This window comes from Chrysemys picta, chromosome 17 (genome assembly GCF_011386835.1).
Source record: "Chrysemys picta bellii isolate R12L10 chromosome 17, ASM1138683v2, whole genome shotgun sequence".
In the NCBI taxonomy this organism is placed as follows: Eukaryota; Metazoa; Chordata; order Testudines; family Emydidae; genus Chrysemys; species Chrysemys picta.
In genome coordinates, this window is record NC_088807.1 from 22410856 (window position 1) to 22426334 (window position 15479).

The 15479-nt window shown below is 59.3% G+C and overlaps 1 protein-coding gene across 1 annotated transcript; it reads right to left on the reverse strand.

The window, feature by feature from the left end:
* Positions 1-406: 406 nt before the first annotated feature.
* Positions 407-15173, reverse strand: LOC135976388 (immunoglobulin superfamily member 1-like). The gene is made up of 7 exons (XM_065571731.1): positions 15057-15173; positions 14678-14713; positions 13570-13860; positions 12442-12726; positions 6715-10040; positions 4185-4475; positions 407-1512 (listed from the first exon to the last, which is right to left on the reverse strand). The coding sequence occupies exons 1-5, from the start codon at positions 15085-15087 to the stop codon at positions 9652-9654; spliced, it is 1032 nt and encodes a 343-aa protein (XP_065427803.1). The 5' UTR covers positions 15088-15173; the 3' UTR covers positions 407-1512; positions 4185-4475; positions 6715-9651.
* Between the last annotated feature and the right edge of the window lie 306 nt (positions 15174-15479).

Sequence of the window (15479 nt, forward strand, 5' to 3'; positions counted from 1 at the left end):
GCCAAGGGGAAGTTTTTGTTGGTCTCAAACTTCTGAAACAATAAGAACAGACGAGGAATGGCTCAGACGATTTGACAATCAAATGTAGGGTTTGGGGCATTATCCCGTGCAATTGTTTCTGATTCAGGGATGGAAACTGGGCCTATATAAACAATCAAGTGTCCGACCCTCTAATTAGTCTCTTTTAAGAACGAGTAAATAATTACCAATGAATTATTGATATGATGAATTTTGCTGCCTTCTCTCCTCTAACCGAATATGAGCAGTTTATGATTAACTTGAATGTGGAAGTTCTTTTAAAAGCAGGGTGAATCAAAAGGATTTTTTTAAAAAACAAAAAAACCACAAAAGGGATTTAAGAAAAATGTCAATTGGATTATTTTCATTTAAATAAAAAACATGTTTGTTTGTTTAAAAACAAAACTATTGGGGATTAAATTTGAAATTATGACAACCCATGTTAATGACTAAACTTGCTGTAGTTTAGTCTGTGTTTGCTGCCCAGTTTTAATGGACGTCAAACCACTGAATTCGTGGAAGTCGTTGTCTGAGCACCTGGAACCAGAGTTTGTTGAAAGGGTAAAACCAGCTTTTGACAGCAGTCGCCTCTTCTGCAGGCACAGAAAGAATCTTTTCTTCAGTTCAGTGTATTCAGCTTGTTCAGTTCAATGACACGTTCATTCAAATTTCCGATACTGACGGGGAGTTGAGAAAGCAGGAAAGCTTCTTTTCCACTTCCAATCTATGAATAAATACTATATGTGGGGGGATCAGATCTATTAGTTCTAATATCTGAGAGATACGATGGGCAAGTCTAATTTGGTGCTATATCGGCAGCTGTAGCTCCCTGCATCACTTCAATGATACGATGACCAGAAACAATCAGTTGATGTCACTAACTGCAGATACCTCCTTACATCAGTTAGGTTCAAATGAAAAATAAGTTTCGATCCACTTTTTTTTTATTATGCATTTAGCACATTTAAGGTAGTTTTATTTAATTAATAAACATATTGAAAATGCTGTTTCTGTGCATTTTTGAGTGCATTTGAATTTCCATCCAAACAGAGCTTAGACAAATCAGAAGTAAAAAAATCATCATAATCTAGGAAATAAATGTATCATTTGCCATTTTCCAACATAATCAAAATGTAAAAATTAGACTGAAGAAATGTAAATGACTCCATATAACTGCTTCAATCAATGGGCATAGATACAGTTCGCCATCATGGTTAGCAAAAGAAAAAGCACCAGATTTCGTGTAAAGACTATATTTAGTTGCAAATCAACATTTTTAATGGTTATCAACTAATGAGAATCAACCTATCATTAGGAAAATAACTAAAAAGTACAACATTAAAACCTCCTCGCCCCCCTGGTGTAACCACTGGACACCACTTCCCATCTCGAGCGGGGGAGAGAACCCAGGAGTCCTGTGTCCTGGGGCAGGTAGATCGGGATGGGAAGCAGAGCTGGGGTCTCATCTGCTCTGTCTCGGGGCTGGACCTTACCCTGCAAAGACATGAAGCACATTAGTCCATGAGTTGACCCTGATCCCCATGTATCAGCCCTGCCCCTCTGCCCTACAGGGCAGCTGGGACGGGACACGGGGGCCAGGACAGAATCCCTGCTCCCCACGCTCTGCCAGGGGGAGTCCCGCCCCCTCCAGCTGCTGAGCCTGGATACCCTAGAGACAGCTTCCCACCCCAGCAGCACAGTGGCTCCTACCGAGCCCCCTGCCCCACCCACTACAGCCCAGCACCCCCTAGTGCTGCCCAGGGTTTTGGGCCAGCTCTCACTGCCAGGGAGTGTGCCCTGAGCTGGGCCCCTGCCACAGCCCCTGGGTTTCCTTCCCTGTCTCCCATCCAAGCTATGACCCCTTTGCAGCCTGGCTTAGCAGCGGCCTTAACCCGTCCCTCGCTGAGTGGGGCGCTCACTTCCTTGGTTTTCCTGTAACAGAGGAAGGCCAAGAGACGGTCCCTGCCCCAGCCAGGTGCCATTCACACCTGGAGTCACTGCGGAGTAGGTCTGGGCGCAGTTGTCAATATTTTAGAGGAGGAACATCCCTAGTTTTTGGGATCCTCATATGCCCATGTTTGGCCCCTGCCTCATTCACTGCATCCAGCCCCCCGAGCACAGAGCGACTCACGGGCTGGTCTCTGGTGCCCGGCACCGCCCAGCACCAGGCCGGGAGCCGCACACAAGAAGGGAGTCAGCCTCCCATTCTACATAGTGGGAAACTGAGGCACAGACATATTCAGTTCCCTCAGTGGGTTCCCAGGGGCCGGGACTGTGTCTTCACTCTGTGTTTATGCAGCGCCTGGCACAACAGGGCCCTGATTATGGCGGGGGCCCTACATGCACCCGCAACACAAGGGATCCAGCGCTATTGAGGCCAGCGTTTGCAGAGGTCTCCGCTAACTGTGGGCATCTCGGGTTGCGGGCGCTCGGCCTGAGAACCCTGAAGATTGAGACCCCTCCACTACGAAGGACACTTTTGAAAACCGCGGTGTGCTCCCATCACACAGAGTCTGTTGCTGCGCCAGAAACTGGGCCAGATCTCCTGGGTCCCAGCCCAGCACCGTGTCCACCAAGCCACCGCTTCTCCTGCAACCCCTGCCTCATTCAGCCCTGGCCGGGGCACTGCCTGGGGCGGGCGCTGGAGAACAGAGGGGATGGGATTCACGGTTCATACAAACTGGGGACAGCATTCAAGTCACCTCCAGGGCTGCTGCTCCCCCCTTGCTGGGGAACCCCCCAGTGACTCCGTTCCCATTCCCCAGCTGGGCGTCCCCTCTGCGGGGTCAGGGCTCAGGGCAGAGCCTGGCTCTGGGTGTCCCATTGGCACTGAGCCCCCGTGAGGGTCTGGCTGGGGGTGGGGCTGGGAACGGCTAGGGTTACCATCCGTCCGTATTTCCCCGGACATGTCCGGCTTTTGCGTCTCTAAATAGCCGTCCGGGAGGAATTGGTAACAAGGTTAAAATGTCCGGGGGTTTTTTCTCCCTCGCCTCCCTCCCTCCCTTCCATGCAGAGTGTGGCTGCTGATTGGGCGGCTAGGCCGATTGACCCACTCCCATTGGCCTCCAGCATCCAGAGCCCTCCCCTGCTCCCCCCTCCCTCTCTCTGTAGTCCTCTGTAACACACAAACCGACCCACGTGGAGCCAGAATGGTAAGAGGAGTGGGGGGGGGCAGTCAGGGAGTGGGGGAGTGTTGGATGGGTCCCCAGCCTCCACCTGCGACCCCCCCTCCGTGCATCCCCCCCTCGGTGGGTCCCCCCCCTCCCTGTCTGTCTCTCCCTTGTCTGCTGTGCTGGCTCTGGCAGTACACGCAGACAACTGCTGTCTGCTGCCCCCGGGTCCTAGTGCCCCCTTCCACTAATGGGAAGACAGGCTGCCCTTACCCTGCCCTTCCACCCTAGCCCTGAGCCTCTCCAACACCCCAAATCCCCCAGCCCCAGCCCTCATCCCCACACACCCTAATCCTCTGCTCCATCCCTGAGCCCCCTCCTGCATCATGAACCCCTCATCCCCAGACCCACAGCCCTCACCCCTGCATCCCCTCCTATCCCCAAACTCCCTCCCAATCCCCCTCCCTCTTCCCACACACCCCCTCCTGCCCTCAAACTTCCTCCTAAAGCCTGCACCCCCTCCCTTTGCACCGCCTCTCACCCCCAAACTCCATCCCAGAGCCTGCACCCCTCACCCCCTCCTGCACACCCACCCCCTGCCCCAGCCCGGAGCCTGCACCCAGCACCCAAACTCTATCCCAGAACCTGCACCCCTCCTGCACCCTAATCCCCAGCCCAGGACCTGCACCCCAGACCTCCTCCCCCCACCCAACCCCCCTCCCAGAGCCTTAGGCAGGTGGGGTGGGGGGTTCTGGGCACCACCAAAATTTCTACAACCCTGCCACCCATGCGAGTGGATAAGGGTCAGGGCAGTCAGGGGACAGGTAGGGTCCTGGGGGGGGGGGCAGTTAGGGTAGGGGGTTCTCAGCAGGGGACAGTCAGGGGACAAGAAGCAGGGGGGGTTGGGGTTCTGAGGGGAGCAGTCAGGGGGTGGGAAGTGGGAGGGAGTGGATGGGGCGAAGCTAGGGCGGGGCTTCCCCCCCCCCAGTGTCCTCTTTTTTGTTTGTGGAAATATGGTAACCCTAGGGAACGGTTACACCGAGCAGGGCCCCTCACCTGCTACCACCAGCTGCACGGGGTCGCTGGGCTCTGAGGAGATGAAGGGCTCTGATTGGAGCCGGTAGCTGCAGCTGTAGTTCCCTCCCTGCTGCCAGCCCATGGTGGTGATGAGGAACTCGACCCCGTCCCCAGCAGGGTCCATGTGTCGCTGCGGGTTCCGGTCTCCAGCCTTGTGCAGGAAGAACGTCACGTCCCGGCGCTGCCCCTGACACTGGATGGTGACGTTTGCCCCTGGGACGGTGACTCCAGTGGGGCTCAGAGAGATGGAGGGTCTGGGTAAGCTGGGATCTGCGCACAGGAGACAGGCTGTTAGAGCCAGACCCGGGCACCCCCCCAGCCCCGGCCTCGCTGGCCGGCCACCACCCTGGGCAGATCCTAGGGCCCCCGGACAGAGATTCTCTCCCAGATCCCAGAGTTCCCCCCACCCACAATCCCGGCCCTGCGAACCTGGCTCCCAGCCCCACAGACATGGAGCCGTGGCTCCCTAGTTCTTGGGATCTTCATATGCCCATGTGTGGCCCCTGCCTCATTCACTGCATCCAGCCCACCTAGCACAGAGCGACTCACGAGCTGGTCTCTGGTGCCTAGCACCGCCCAGCACCACATCCGTACACAAGAAGGGAGTCAGCCTCCCATTCTACATAGCGGGAAACTGAGGCACAGACATAGTCACTTTCCTCAGTGAGCTCCCAGGGGAAGGGACTGTCCTTCACTCCGTGTTTATGCAGCGCCTGGCACAGCAGGGCCCTGATCATGGCGGGGGCCCTACATGCATCCGCAACACAAGGGATCCAGCGCGATTGAGGCCAGCGTTTACAGAGGTCTCCACGAACTGTGGGCATCTCGGTTTGTGGGCGCTCGGCCTGAGAACCCTGAAGATTGAGGCCCCCCCACAATGAAGGACACTTTAGAAAACCGCGACGTGCTCCCATCACACAGAGTGTGTGTCCGCGTCAGGACCTGGGCCAGATCTCGTGGGTCCCAGCCCAGCACTGTGTCCACCAAGCCACCGCTTCTCCTGCAGGCCCTGCCTCATTCAGCCCATGCCGGGGCACTGCTTAGGGCGGGCGCTGGAGAACAGATGGGATGGGATCACGGGATTAAATAGTGACTCATGCTTCATACAAACTGGGGACAGCGTTAAAGTCACCTCCAGGGCTGCTGCTCCCCCCTGGCTGGGGAACACCCCAGTGACTCCATCCCCACTCCCCAGTCAGGCGTCCCCTCTGCGGGCTCAGGGCTCAGGGCAGAGCCTGGCTCTGGGCAAGGCCGGCTCTAGGTTTTTTGCCGCCCCAAGCAAAAAAAATTTTGGCTGCCCCCCTGTCCCAGCCCTGGGCTCCTCGCCACACCCTCCTGCCACCACAACCCTGGGCTCTCCCCCATCACCCGCACCTCCTGCTGCCCCAGCTCTGGGCTCTCACACCCCCACCCGCACCCCCTGCCGCCCCAGCTCTCGGCTCTCTCCCCACCCCCAGCTGCACCCTCCTTCCGCCGCAGCCCTGGGTCACTGGTAACTCACTCCCAGGGCGGGTCATTCAGCAGGAATTTTGGATGTGCACAGAACACAGACAGGATTGGTTCCCATATGTTTACAGAATTGCAGTAAAGTGGAACAATTTTCAGCTTTTGTGATTGGAAGATATCTGGATGCATATTATAAGACTGTCCTCCATAAATGAGGAAAAGTTGAGGTGCCTTTATTATTCTTTTGTTCCATTCTTTGTTTCTATGGGAATGCACTATCACGGTCTTCCTTTTAAAGAAATAAAACTAAAACTTAAAAATAATAATAATAAAAAAGAAGACAATGGCTGTTGAAAATAGCAATTCCAGCCCTAATAACCACTGGGAAGCATTTCTTGCTGAGCTTGAGCACTCTTGAATTTTGAGGTGTTCAAATCTGGAAGGCAGGTGCTGGGGTGGGGGGGCTGCGGCTTCGTGGGGGAGGACGGCAGCATGTCTGAGTGGCATGGTAAGGGGGCTGGGGAGTTGGAGAGGGGTGGGTGGTTCCGGGGGGGGAAATCAAGGGACAGGGAGCAGGGGGGGTTCGATGGGGCGGAGGTTCAGGGGGGCAGTCAGGGAGCAGGGAGAAGGGGGGTTAGATGGGTCAGGGGTTGGGGGGGCAGTCAGGGGACGGGGGGCAGTCAGGGGACAGGCAGCAGTTGGATAGGCAGGGGTTTGTCAGGGGACAGGTAGGGGGTGGGGTCCTAGGGGGGAAGTTGTGGGGGTCTCAGGAGGGAGCAGTTGGGGACAAGGAAAAGGGAAGCTTAGATAGGAGGTGCGGTCCCGGGAGAGGGCAATCAAGGGACATGGACCAGTGGGGCTTAGATGGGGGTGGGGTCCTGGGGGGCAGTTGGGGCAGGGGTCCCGGGAGGAGGTGATCAAGGGACAGAGAGCAGGGGGGTTGGATGGGTTGGGGTTTCTGAGGAGGCAGTCGGAGGGAGTGGATGGGGACAGGGAGGGGCTACCCTCCCTCCCCATAGAGTGTCCTATTTTTTGAACGTTAAAACATGGAATCCCTACTCACAACGCAGCTCTCCATTCACTGCAGCATGAGGTCTCAGCTTCCTCACTCCCTCCCCCACTTTCCTGTTGGTAGTGGCCAAGGGAATGCTGGGAAATGTAGTTCTTTCCCTGCTCCAGGGCTGGCTCTATAGGCAGGGAGCTAACCAAGGAACTACAGATCCCAGGGTCCCCTGTTGGTTCTCAGCTCCCAGGCTGGATCCCTGCCGCCCCTGCAAATGGGCTGCCCCAAGCATGTGCTTGCTTTGCTGGTGCCTAGAGCCGCCCCTGGCTCTGGGTGTCCCATTGGCACCGAGCCCCTGTGAGGGTCTGGCTGGGGGTTGGGGCTGGGAACGGGGACGCTGAGCCGGGCCCCTCACCTCTCACCACCAGCTCCACGGGGTCGCTGGGGTACGACACGGTGAACGGCTCCGATCTGCTGTGATAGGAGCAGCTGTAGCTCCCGCCGTCCTCCCGGCTCACGTTGCTGATGGGAAACACAGCCTCAAACCCGTCCGAATCCACAGGTGGGAAATGGCGTCCCTCTTTATTCAGCACGAACCGCATGCCCCGGTGCTGCCCCCGACACCAGACGGTCACGGCTCCCCCCAGGGAGACCCCCCCGCTGGGGCTCAGGGAGATGCTGGGTTTGGGGTAGCTGGGCTCTGCAGTGGGAAGCAGACAGGCCGTGAGACGCAGGCCCCAGGCGGGGGAGGAGCCGACACGACGACCCAGCCACCTTCCCCTCCCCAGCACAGCTTCCGACTGAGTACTGGGTTTCCAGGGGAGTGCGGAGGGGCCGTGGCCGGCTAAGCAGCCCCTGGGCCCCGAGCCCTCTGTGCATCCCCCGAGATGGGGAGAATCCCCCTGGGAAAGGTCCCCTGCTCCGCAGCTCCCCCAGAGACAGGGATCCCCCCTCCCCCAATCTCCAGTGGCTGCTGCTCCCCCCAGTGACTCCATCCCCCATGAGCGGTGTGTGGACCCCCCTTTCCGGGAGGCTAGCCCTGCAACTCCACCGTGATGCACAAAGCCCCACTTCCCAATGCAGGAGCCCTGAGTGCCTCTCACCACCCCCTCCCCTGGCCGGAGAAACCCCGGCTGGCCAGAACCCCGAGCCAGCCCCCCATCCCCACCTCCAGAGGACCCCCGGCACAGCCCCAAGCCCAGGTCAGCCCCAGCCAGCCAACCGACTTCAGTTCCAGCCGTGCGATGCTGAGCAGCTCCAGCTGCGCTGGCCAGCCCGGGTGACCCCAGCCCTGTGCTAGACCAGAGCAGCCACAGCCCCCAGTCCCAGCCCCCGGCCTTCCTCTGCCCCAAATCTCCAGTGGCTGCTTCTCCCCCCTGGCTGGGGAACCCCCCAATGACTCCATCCCCACTCCCCAGTCAGGCGTCCCCTCTGCGGGCTCAGGGCAGAGCCTGGCTCTGGGCAAGGCCGGCTCTAGGTTTTTTTGCCGCCCCAAGCAAAAAAAATTTTGGCTGCCCCCCTGTCCCAGCCCTGGGCTCCTCGCCGCACCCTCCTGCCACCACAACCCTGGGCTCTCCCCCATCACCCGCACCTCCTGCTGCCCCAGCCCTGGGCTCTTCCCCCCAACCCGCACCCCTCTGCCACCCCAGCCCTGGGCTCTCACACCCCCACCCGCACCCCCTGCCGCCCCAGCTCTCGGCTCTCTCCCCACCCCCAGCTGCACCCTCCTTCCGCCGCAGCCCTGGGTTACTGGTAACTCGCTCCCAGGGTGAGTCATTCAGCAGGAATTTTGGATGTGCACAGAACACAGACAGGATTGGTTCCCATATGGTTACAGAACTGCAGTAAAGTGGAACAATTTTCAGCTTGTGTGATTGGAGGATATCTGGATACATATTATAAGACTGTCCTCCATAAATGAGGAAAAGTTTAGGTGCCTTTATTATTCTTTTGTTCCATTCTTTGTTTCTATGGGAATGCACTATCACGGTCTTCCTTTTAAAGAAATAAAACTAAAACTTAAAAATAATAATAATAATAATAATAATAAAAAAGAAGACAATGGCTGTTGAAAATAGCAATTCCAGCCCTAATAACCACTGGGAAGCATTTCTTGCTGAGCTTGAGCACTCCTGTATTTTGAGGTGTTCAATCTGGAAGGCAGGTGCTGGGGTGGGGGGGCTGCGGCTTCGTGGGGGAGGACGGCAGCATGTCTGAGTGGCATGGTAAGGGGGCTGGGGAGTTGGAGAAGGGGTGGGTGGTTCCGGGGGGGAATCAAGGGACAGGGAGCAGGGGGGGTTCGATGGGGCGGAGGTTCAAGGGGCAGTCAGGGAGCAGGGAGAAGGGGGGTTAGATGGGTCAGGGGTTGGGGGGGCAGTCAGGGGACAGGCAGCAGTTGGATAGGCATGGGAGTCCCAGGGGTTTGTCAAGGGACAGGTAGGGGGTGGGGTCCTAGGGGGGAAGTTGGGGGGGTCTCAGGAGGGGGCAGTTGGGGACAAGGAAAAGGGAAGCTTAGATAGGAGGTGCGGTCCCGGGAGAGGGCAATCAAGGGACATGGACCAGTGGGGCTTAGATGGGGGTGGGGTCCCAGGAGGAGGTGATCAGGGGACAGGGAGCAGGGGGGTTGGATGGGTTGGGGTTTCTGGGGAGGCAGTCGGAGGGAGTGGATGGGGACAGGGTGGGGCTACCCTCCCTCCCCATAGAGTGTCCTATTTTTTGAACGTTAAAACATGGAATCCCTACTCACAACGCAGCTCTCCATTCACTGCAGCATGAGGTCTCAGCTTCCTCACTCCCTCCCCCACTTTCCTGTTGGTAGTGGCCAAGGGAATGCTGGGAAATGTAGTTCTTTCCCTGCTCCAGGGCTGGCTCTATAGGCAGGGAGCTAACCAAGGAACTACAGATCCCAGGGTCCCCTGTTGGTTCTCAGCTCCCAGGCTGGATCCCTGCCGCCCCTGCAAATGGGCTGCCCCAAGCATGTGCTTGCTTTGCTGGTGCCTAGAGCCGCCCCTGGCTCTGGGTGTCCCATTGGCACCGAGCCCCTGTGAGGGTCTGGCTGGGGGTTGGGGCTGGGAACGGGGACGCTGAGCCGGGCCCCTCACCTCTCACCACCAGCTCCACGGGGTCGCTGGGGTACGACACGGCGAATGGCTCCGATCTGCTGTGATAGGAGCAGCTGTAGCTCCCGCCGTCCTCCCGGCTCACGTTGCTGATGGGAAACACAGCCTCAAACCCGTCCGAATCCACAGGTGGGAAATGGCGTCCCTCTTTATTCAGCACGAACCGCATGCCCCGGTGCTGCCCCCGACACCAGACGGTCACGGCTCCCCCCAGGGAGACCCCCCCGCTGGGGCTCAGGGAGATGCTGGGTTTGGGGTAGCTGGGCTCTGCAGTGGGAAGCAGACAGGCCGTGAGACGCAGGCCCCAGGCGGGGGAGGAGCCGACACGACGACCCAGCCACCTTCCCCTCCCCAGCACAGCTCCCGACTGAGTACTGGGTTTCCAGGGGAGTGCGGAGGGGCCGTGGCCGGCTAAGCAGCCCCTGGGCCCCGAGCCCTCTGTGCATCCCCCGAGATGGGGAGAATCCCCCTGGGAAAGGTCCCCTGCTCCGCAGCTCCCCCAGAGACAGGGATCCCCCCTCCCCCAATCTCCAGTGGCTGCTGCTCCCCCCAGTGACTCCATCCCCCATGAGCGGTGTGTGGACCCCCCTTTCCGGGAGGCTAGCCCTGCAACTCCACCGTGATGCACAAAGCCCCACTTCCCAATGCAGGAGCCCTGAGTGCCTCTCACCACCCCCTCCCCTGGCCGGAGAAACCCCGGCTGGCCAGAACCCCGAGCCAGCCCCCCATCCCCACCTCCAGAGGACCCCCGGCACAGCCCCAAGCCCAGGTCAGCCCCAGCCAGCCAACCGACTTCAGTTCCAGCCGTGCGATGCTGAGCAGCTCCAGCTGCGCTGGCCAGCCCGGGTGACCCCAGCCCTGTGCTAGACCAGAGCAGCCACAGCCCCCAGTCCCAGCCCCCGGCCTTCCTCTGCCCCAAATCTCCAGTGGCTGCTTCTCCCCCCTGGCTGGGGAACCCCCCAATGACTCCATCCCCACTCCCCAGTCAGGCGTCCCCTCTGCGGGCTCAGGGCAGAGCCTGGCTCTGGGCAAGGCCGGCTCTAGGTTTTTTTGCCGCCCCAAGCAAAAAAAATTTTGGCTGCCCCCCTGTCCCAGCCCTGGGCTCCTCGCCGCACCCTCCTGCCACCACAACCCTGGGCTCTCCCCCATCACCCGCACCTCCTGCTGCCCCAGCCCTGGGCTCTTCCCCCCAACCCGCACCCCTCTGCCACCCCAGCCCTGGGCTCTCACACCCCCACCCGCACCCCCTGCCGCCCCAGCTCTCGGCTCTCTCCCCACCCCCAGCTGCACCCTCCTTCCGCCGCAGCCCTGGGTTACTGGTAACTCGCTCCCAGGGTGAGTCATTCAGCAGGAATTTTGGATGTGCACAGAACACAGACAGGATTGGTTCCCATATGGTTACAGAACTGCAGTAAAGTGGAACAATTTTCAGCTTGTGTGATTGGAGGATATCTGGATACATATTATAAGACTGTCCTCCATAAATGAGGAAAAGTTGAGGTGCCTTTATTATTCTTTTGTTCCATTCTTTGTTTCTATGGGAATGCACTATCACGGTCTTCCTTTTAAAGAAATAAAACTAAAACTTAAAAATAATAATAATAATAATAATAATAAAAAAGAAGACAATGGCTGTTGAAAATAGCAATTCCAGCCCTAATAACTACTGGGAAGCATTTCTTGCTGAGCTTGAGCACTCCTGAATTTTGAGGTGTTCAATCTGGAAGGCAGGTGCTGGGGTGGGGGGGCTGCGGCTTCGTGGGGGAGGACGGCAGCATGTCTGAGTGGCATGGTAAGGGGGCTGGGGAGTTGGAGAAGGGGTGGGTGGTTCCGGGGGGGAATCAAGGGACAGGGAGCAGGGGGGGTTCGATGGGGCGGAGGTTCAAGGGGCAGTCAGGGAGCAGGGAGAAGGGGGGTTAGATGGGTCAGGGGTTGGGGGGGCAGTCAGGGGACAGGCAGCAGTTGGATAGGCATGGGAGTCCCAGGGGTTTGTCAAGGGACAGGTAGGGGGTGGGGTCCTAGGGGGGAAGTTGGGGGGGTCTCAGGAGGGGGCAGTTGGGGACAAGGAAAAGGGAAGCTTAGATAGGAGGTGCGGTCCCGGGAGAGGGCAATCAAGGGACATGGACCAGTGGGGCTTAGATGGGGGTGGGGTCCCAGGAGGAGGTGATCAGGGGACAGGGAGCAGGGGGGTTGGATGGGTTGGGGTTTCTGGGGAGGCAGTCGGAGGGAGTGGATGGGGACAGGGTGGGGCTACCCTCCCTCCCCATAGAGTGTCCTATTTTTTGAACGTTAAAACATGGAATCCCTACTCACAACGCAGCTCTCCATTCACTGCAGCATGAGGTCTCAGCTTCCTCACTCCCTCCCCCACTTTCCTGTTGGTAGTGGCCAAGGGAATGCTGGGAAATGTAGTTCTTTCCCTGCTCCAGGGCTGGCTCTATAGGCAGGGAGCTAACCAAGGAACTACAGATCCCAGGGTCCCCTGTTGGTTCTCAGCTCCCAGGCTGGATCCCTGCCGCCCCTGCAAATGGGCTGCCCCAAGCATGTGCTTGCTTTGCTGGTGCCTAGAGCCGCCCCTGGCTCTGGGTGTCCCATTGGCACCGAGCCCCTGTGAGGGTCTGGCTGGGGGTTGGGGCTGGGAACGGGGACGCTGAGCCGGGCCCCTCACCTCTCACCACCAGCTGCACGGGGTCGCTGGGGTACGACACGGCGAATGGCTCCGATCTGCTGTGATAGGAGCAGCTGTAGCTCCCGCCGTCCTCCCGGCTCACGTTGCTGATGGGAAACACAGCCTCAAACCCGTCCGAATCCACAGGTGGGAAATGGCGTCCCTCTTTATTCAGCACGAACCGCATGCCCCGGTGCTGCCCCCGACACCAGACGGTCACGGCTCCCCCCAGGGAGACCCCCCCGCTGGGGCTCAGGGAGATGCTGGGTTTGGGGTAGCTGGGCTCTGCAGTGGGAAGCAGACAGGCCGTGAGACGCAGGCCCCAGGCGGGGGAGGAGCCGACACGACGACCCAGCCACCTTCCCCTCCCCAGCACAGCTCCCGACTGAGTACTGGGTTTCCAGGGGAGTGCGGAGGGGCCGTGGCCGGCTAAGCAGCCCCTGGGCCCCGAGCCCTCTGTGCATCCCCCGAGATGGGGAGAATCCCCCTGGGAAAGGTCCCCTGCTCCGCAGCTCCCCCAGAGACAGGGATCCCCCCTCCCCCAATCTCCAGTGGCTGCTGCTCCCCCCAGTGACTCCATCCCCCATGAGCGGTGTGTGGACCCCCCTTTCCGGGAGGCTAGCCCTGCAACTCCACCGTGATGCACAAAGCCCCACTTCCCAATGCAGGAGCCCTGAGTGCCTCTCACCACCCCCTCCCCTGGCCGGAGAAACCCCGGCTGGCCAGAACCCCGAGCCAGCCCCCCATCCCCACCTCCAGTGGACCCCCGGCACAGCCCCAAGCCCAGGTCAGCCCCAGCCAGCCAACCGACTTCAGTTCCAGCCGTGCGATGCTGAGCAGCTCCAGCTGCGCTGGCCAGCCCGGGTGACCCCAGCCCTGTGCTAGACCAGAGCAGCCACAGCCCCCAGCCACAGTCCCCGGCCTTCCTCTGTCCCAAATCTCCAGTGGCTGCTTTTCCCTCCTGGCTGGGGAACCCCCAAGTGACTCTGTCCCCGCTCCCTGGCTGGGCGTCCTCTCTGCTGGGCCCAGGGCAGAGCCTGGCTGTGAGCATCCCATCGGCGCAGAGACCCGCTGTGTGTCTGGCTGGGTGTGGGGCTGGGAGCCGGGACCCTGAGCCGGGCCCCTCACCTCCTACAATGATCTCGACGGAGTCGCTGGGATTCGATGTGCGACTCTGATCTGCTATGGAGCGATAGTCGCAGGCGTAGCTCCCTCGATCTTCCCGGCTGACATTGACGATGGGAAATTCAGCCACGGTCCCATCAGGCACCGTCCGCAGCTGTGGGTTCGGTTGTCCAGCTTTATGCAGAAAGAACTCCATGCCCGGGTACAAACCCTCACAGCGGATGGTGAGGCTTTCCCCGAGCGCCACAACTCTGCTGGGGCTCACCCAGATGGTGGGTTTGAGAAATTCACCTCCTGCTTTCAACAAGAAGCAGGAGTTAAACGGGGAGACACAGACCCCTGCCTCCCCCCACCCCAATTCAGTCCATACATCATTCAGCCTCTCTAGGAGTCTGTCCCCTACCAGGGTTGGCACTGCCTGCCCATGGGGCTCGGGGGCAGGGGGTTCACCCAGACATAGCTCAGGATCCGGCTGCAGGAGAGATCCCCTGCCCCCCCCGGCCGCGCCTGAGGCCAGCCAGGGAGCCTAACCAGTGCCCCCCTGCAGCTCTGCCCCCCACCCCAGGGTTGGAAATAGAGTCTGTGACTGGCAGGAATCTCACAAGACCCACCTTTCCCCAGGCCTAGGGATCGGGGGGTGGGGCTGTGAGTGCAGGGGAGGGAGGTGTTGGGGGGTTGATCTCGGGGCAGGGGAGGATCTGGGGGTTCTGCCTGCGGCTGCACTGACCGTGAACGTTTCGGTTCCCCAAGGGGATCTAGAGCCCATGGATGGGCCCTGTTAACGTTTGTATGAGCTGAAAAAAATCCATGTGTCGCCCCCACCCCCGATCCTCACAGCCTGGGTCCGGTGGGGGTGGGGGCAGGACATTAAACTAGAGGATGGTTCCCCTCTGCTTCGTCAGACCCCACGAGCCAGATTCAGCTCCTAGTTATTCCCTAGTGGGGCCGGGACGGGGGAGGTTCACAGAAGAACGGGGCCGGGTCTGAGCTCACGGGGGGAGTTTGGGTTGAGGTTTGGGGAAGGTTCAGGGCTCAGTTCCTCTTTTCTCCATCCCACTTATCCCCTCCCCCGTCCTTGATGTTATTGTCCTCCCCACAAACTGATACTCACCTCCCCACACCCCACTGTGCCCGGCCAGCCAGCAGCCTGGAGGAGAGACGGCTCGTTAGTGACCAGATCCCAGAGCAACTGGATCCTACACCCTAGTCTCAACCCCCACTTCCCCCCATGGGCACACGCCCTGGTCTCAGATCCCACCCCCCATGGGCACACGCCCTGGTCTCAGATCCCACCCCCCATGGGCACACGCCCTGTCCTCAGATCCCCCCCATGGGCACATGCCCTGGCCTCAGATCCCCCCATGGGCTCACACCCTGGTCTCAGATCCCCCCCATGGGCACAGGCCCTGGTCTCAGATCCCCCCCATGGGCACACGCCCTGGTCTCAGATCCCCCCATGGGCACACACCCTGGCTTTATTCGATACTCACTGAGGAAGAGGAAAGTGAGAGCAGATGCCATGATGGGGGCAGCCAGGGGCCCCTCAGCGCTGCCACCAACACCCCGAAGCGCAACTCAACCAAGCCCCAAATGAGGAACTCAGCTGGTGGCTCCAGCTACAGGAAGTGGACGATGTGTCATCTCTTCCTGCATTCATCATATGTTGGCTCTAATCTGCAGGCGAAATCTAGAACAGCCAAAGGAAGCAGAGGTCTCTGCAACACCCAGGAAACCCTGGGCCCCTCAGCCTGGCCAAGCATCATGCAGCTCCCAGCTTGTCTATGTCTCTGTGGGGACTCGGGAGAGGTCGCTGTGATGCAGCAGGGAGTGGGAAGTATTGACCTGGGAATGTTGCAGGGGAGTTTTACTGGGACTGTGTGGGGGATGGGATACTTTCCTTGAGGGAAGATACC

Excerpts from the sequence above, each read along its gene's own strand:
- LOC135976388 (XM_065571731.1), bottom strand. The coding sequence starts at position 15,087 with ATGGCATCTGCTCTCACTTTCCTCTTCCTCA. Across the intron at positions 14,714-15,056 it reads TCTCACTTTCCTCTTCCTCA|GCTGCTGGCTGGCCGGGCAC; the intron begins GTGAGTATCGAA and ends TCTCTCCTCCAG. Across the intron at positions 13,861-14,677 it reads GCACAGTGGGGTGTGGGGAG|GAGGTGAATTTCTCAAACCC; the intron begins GTGAGTATCAGT and ends TGTTGAAAGCAG.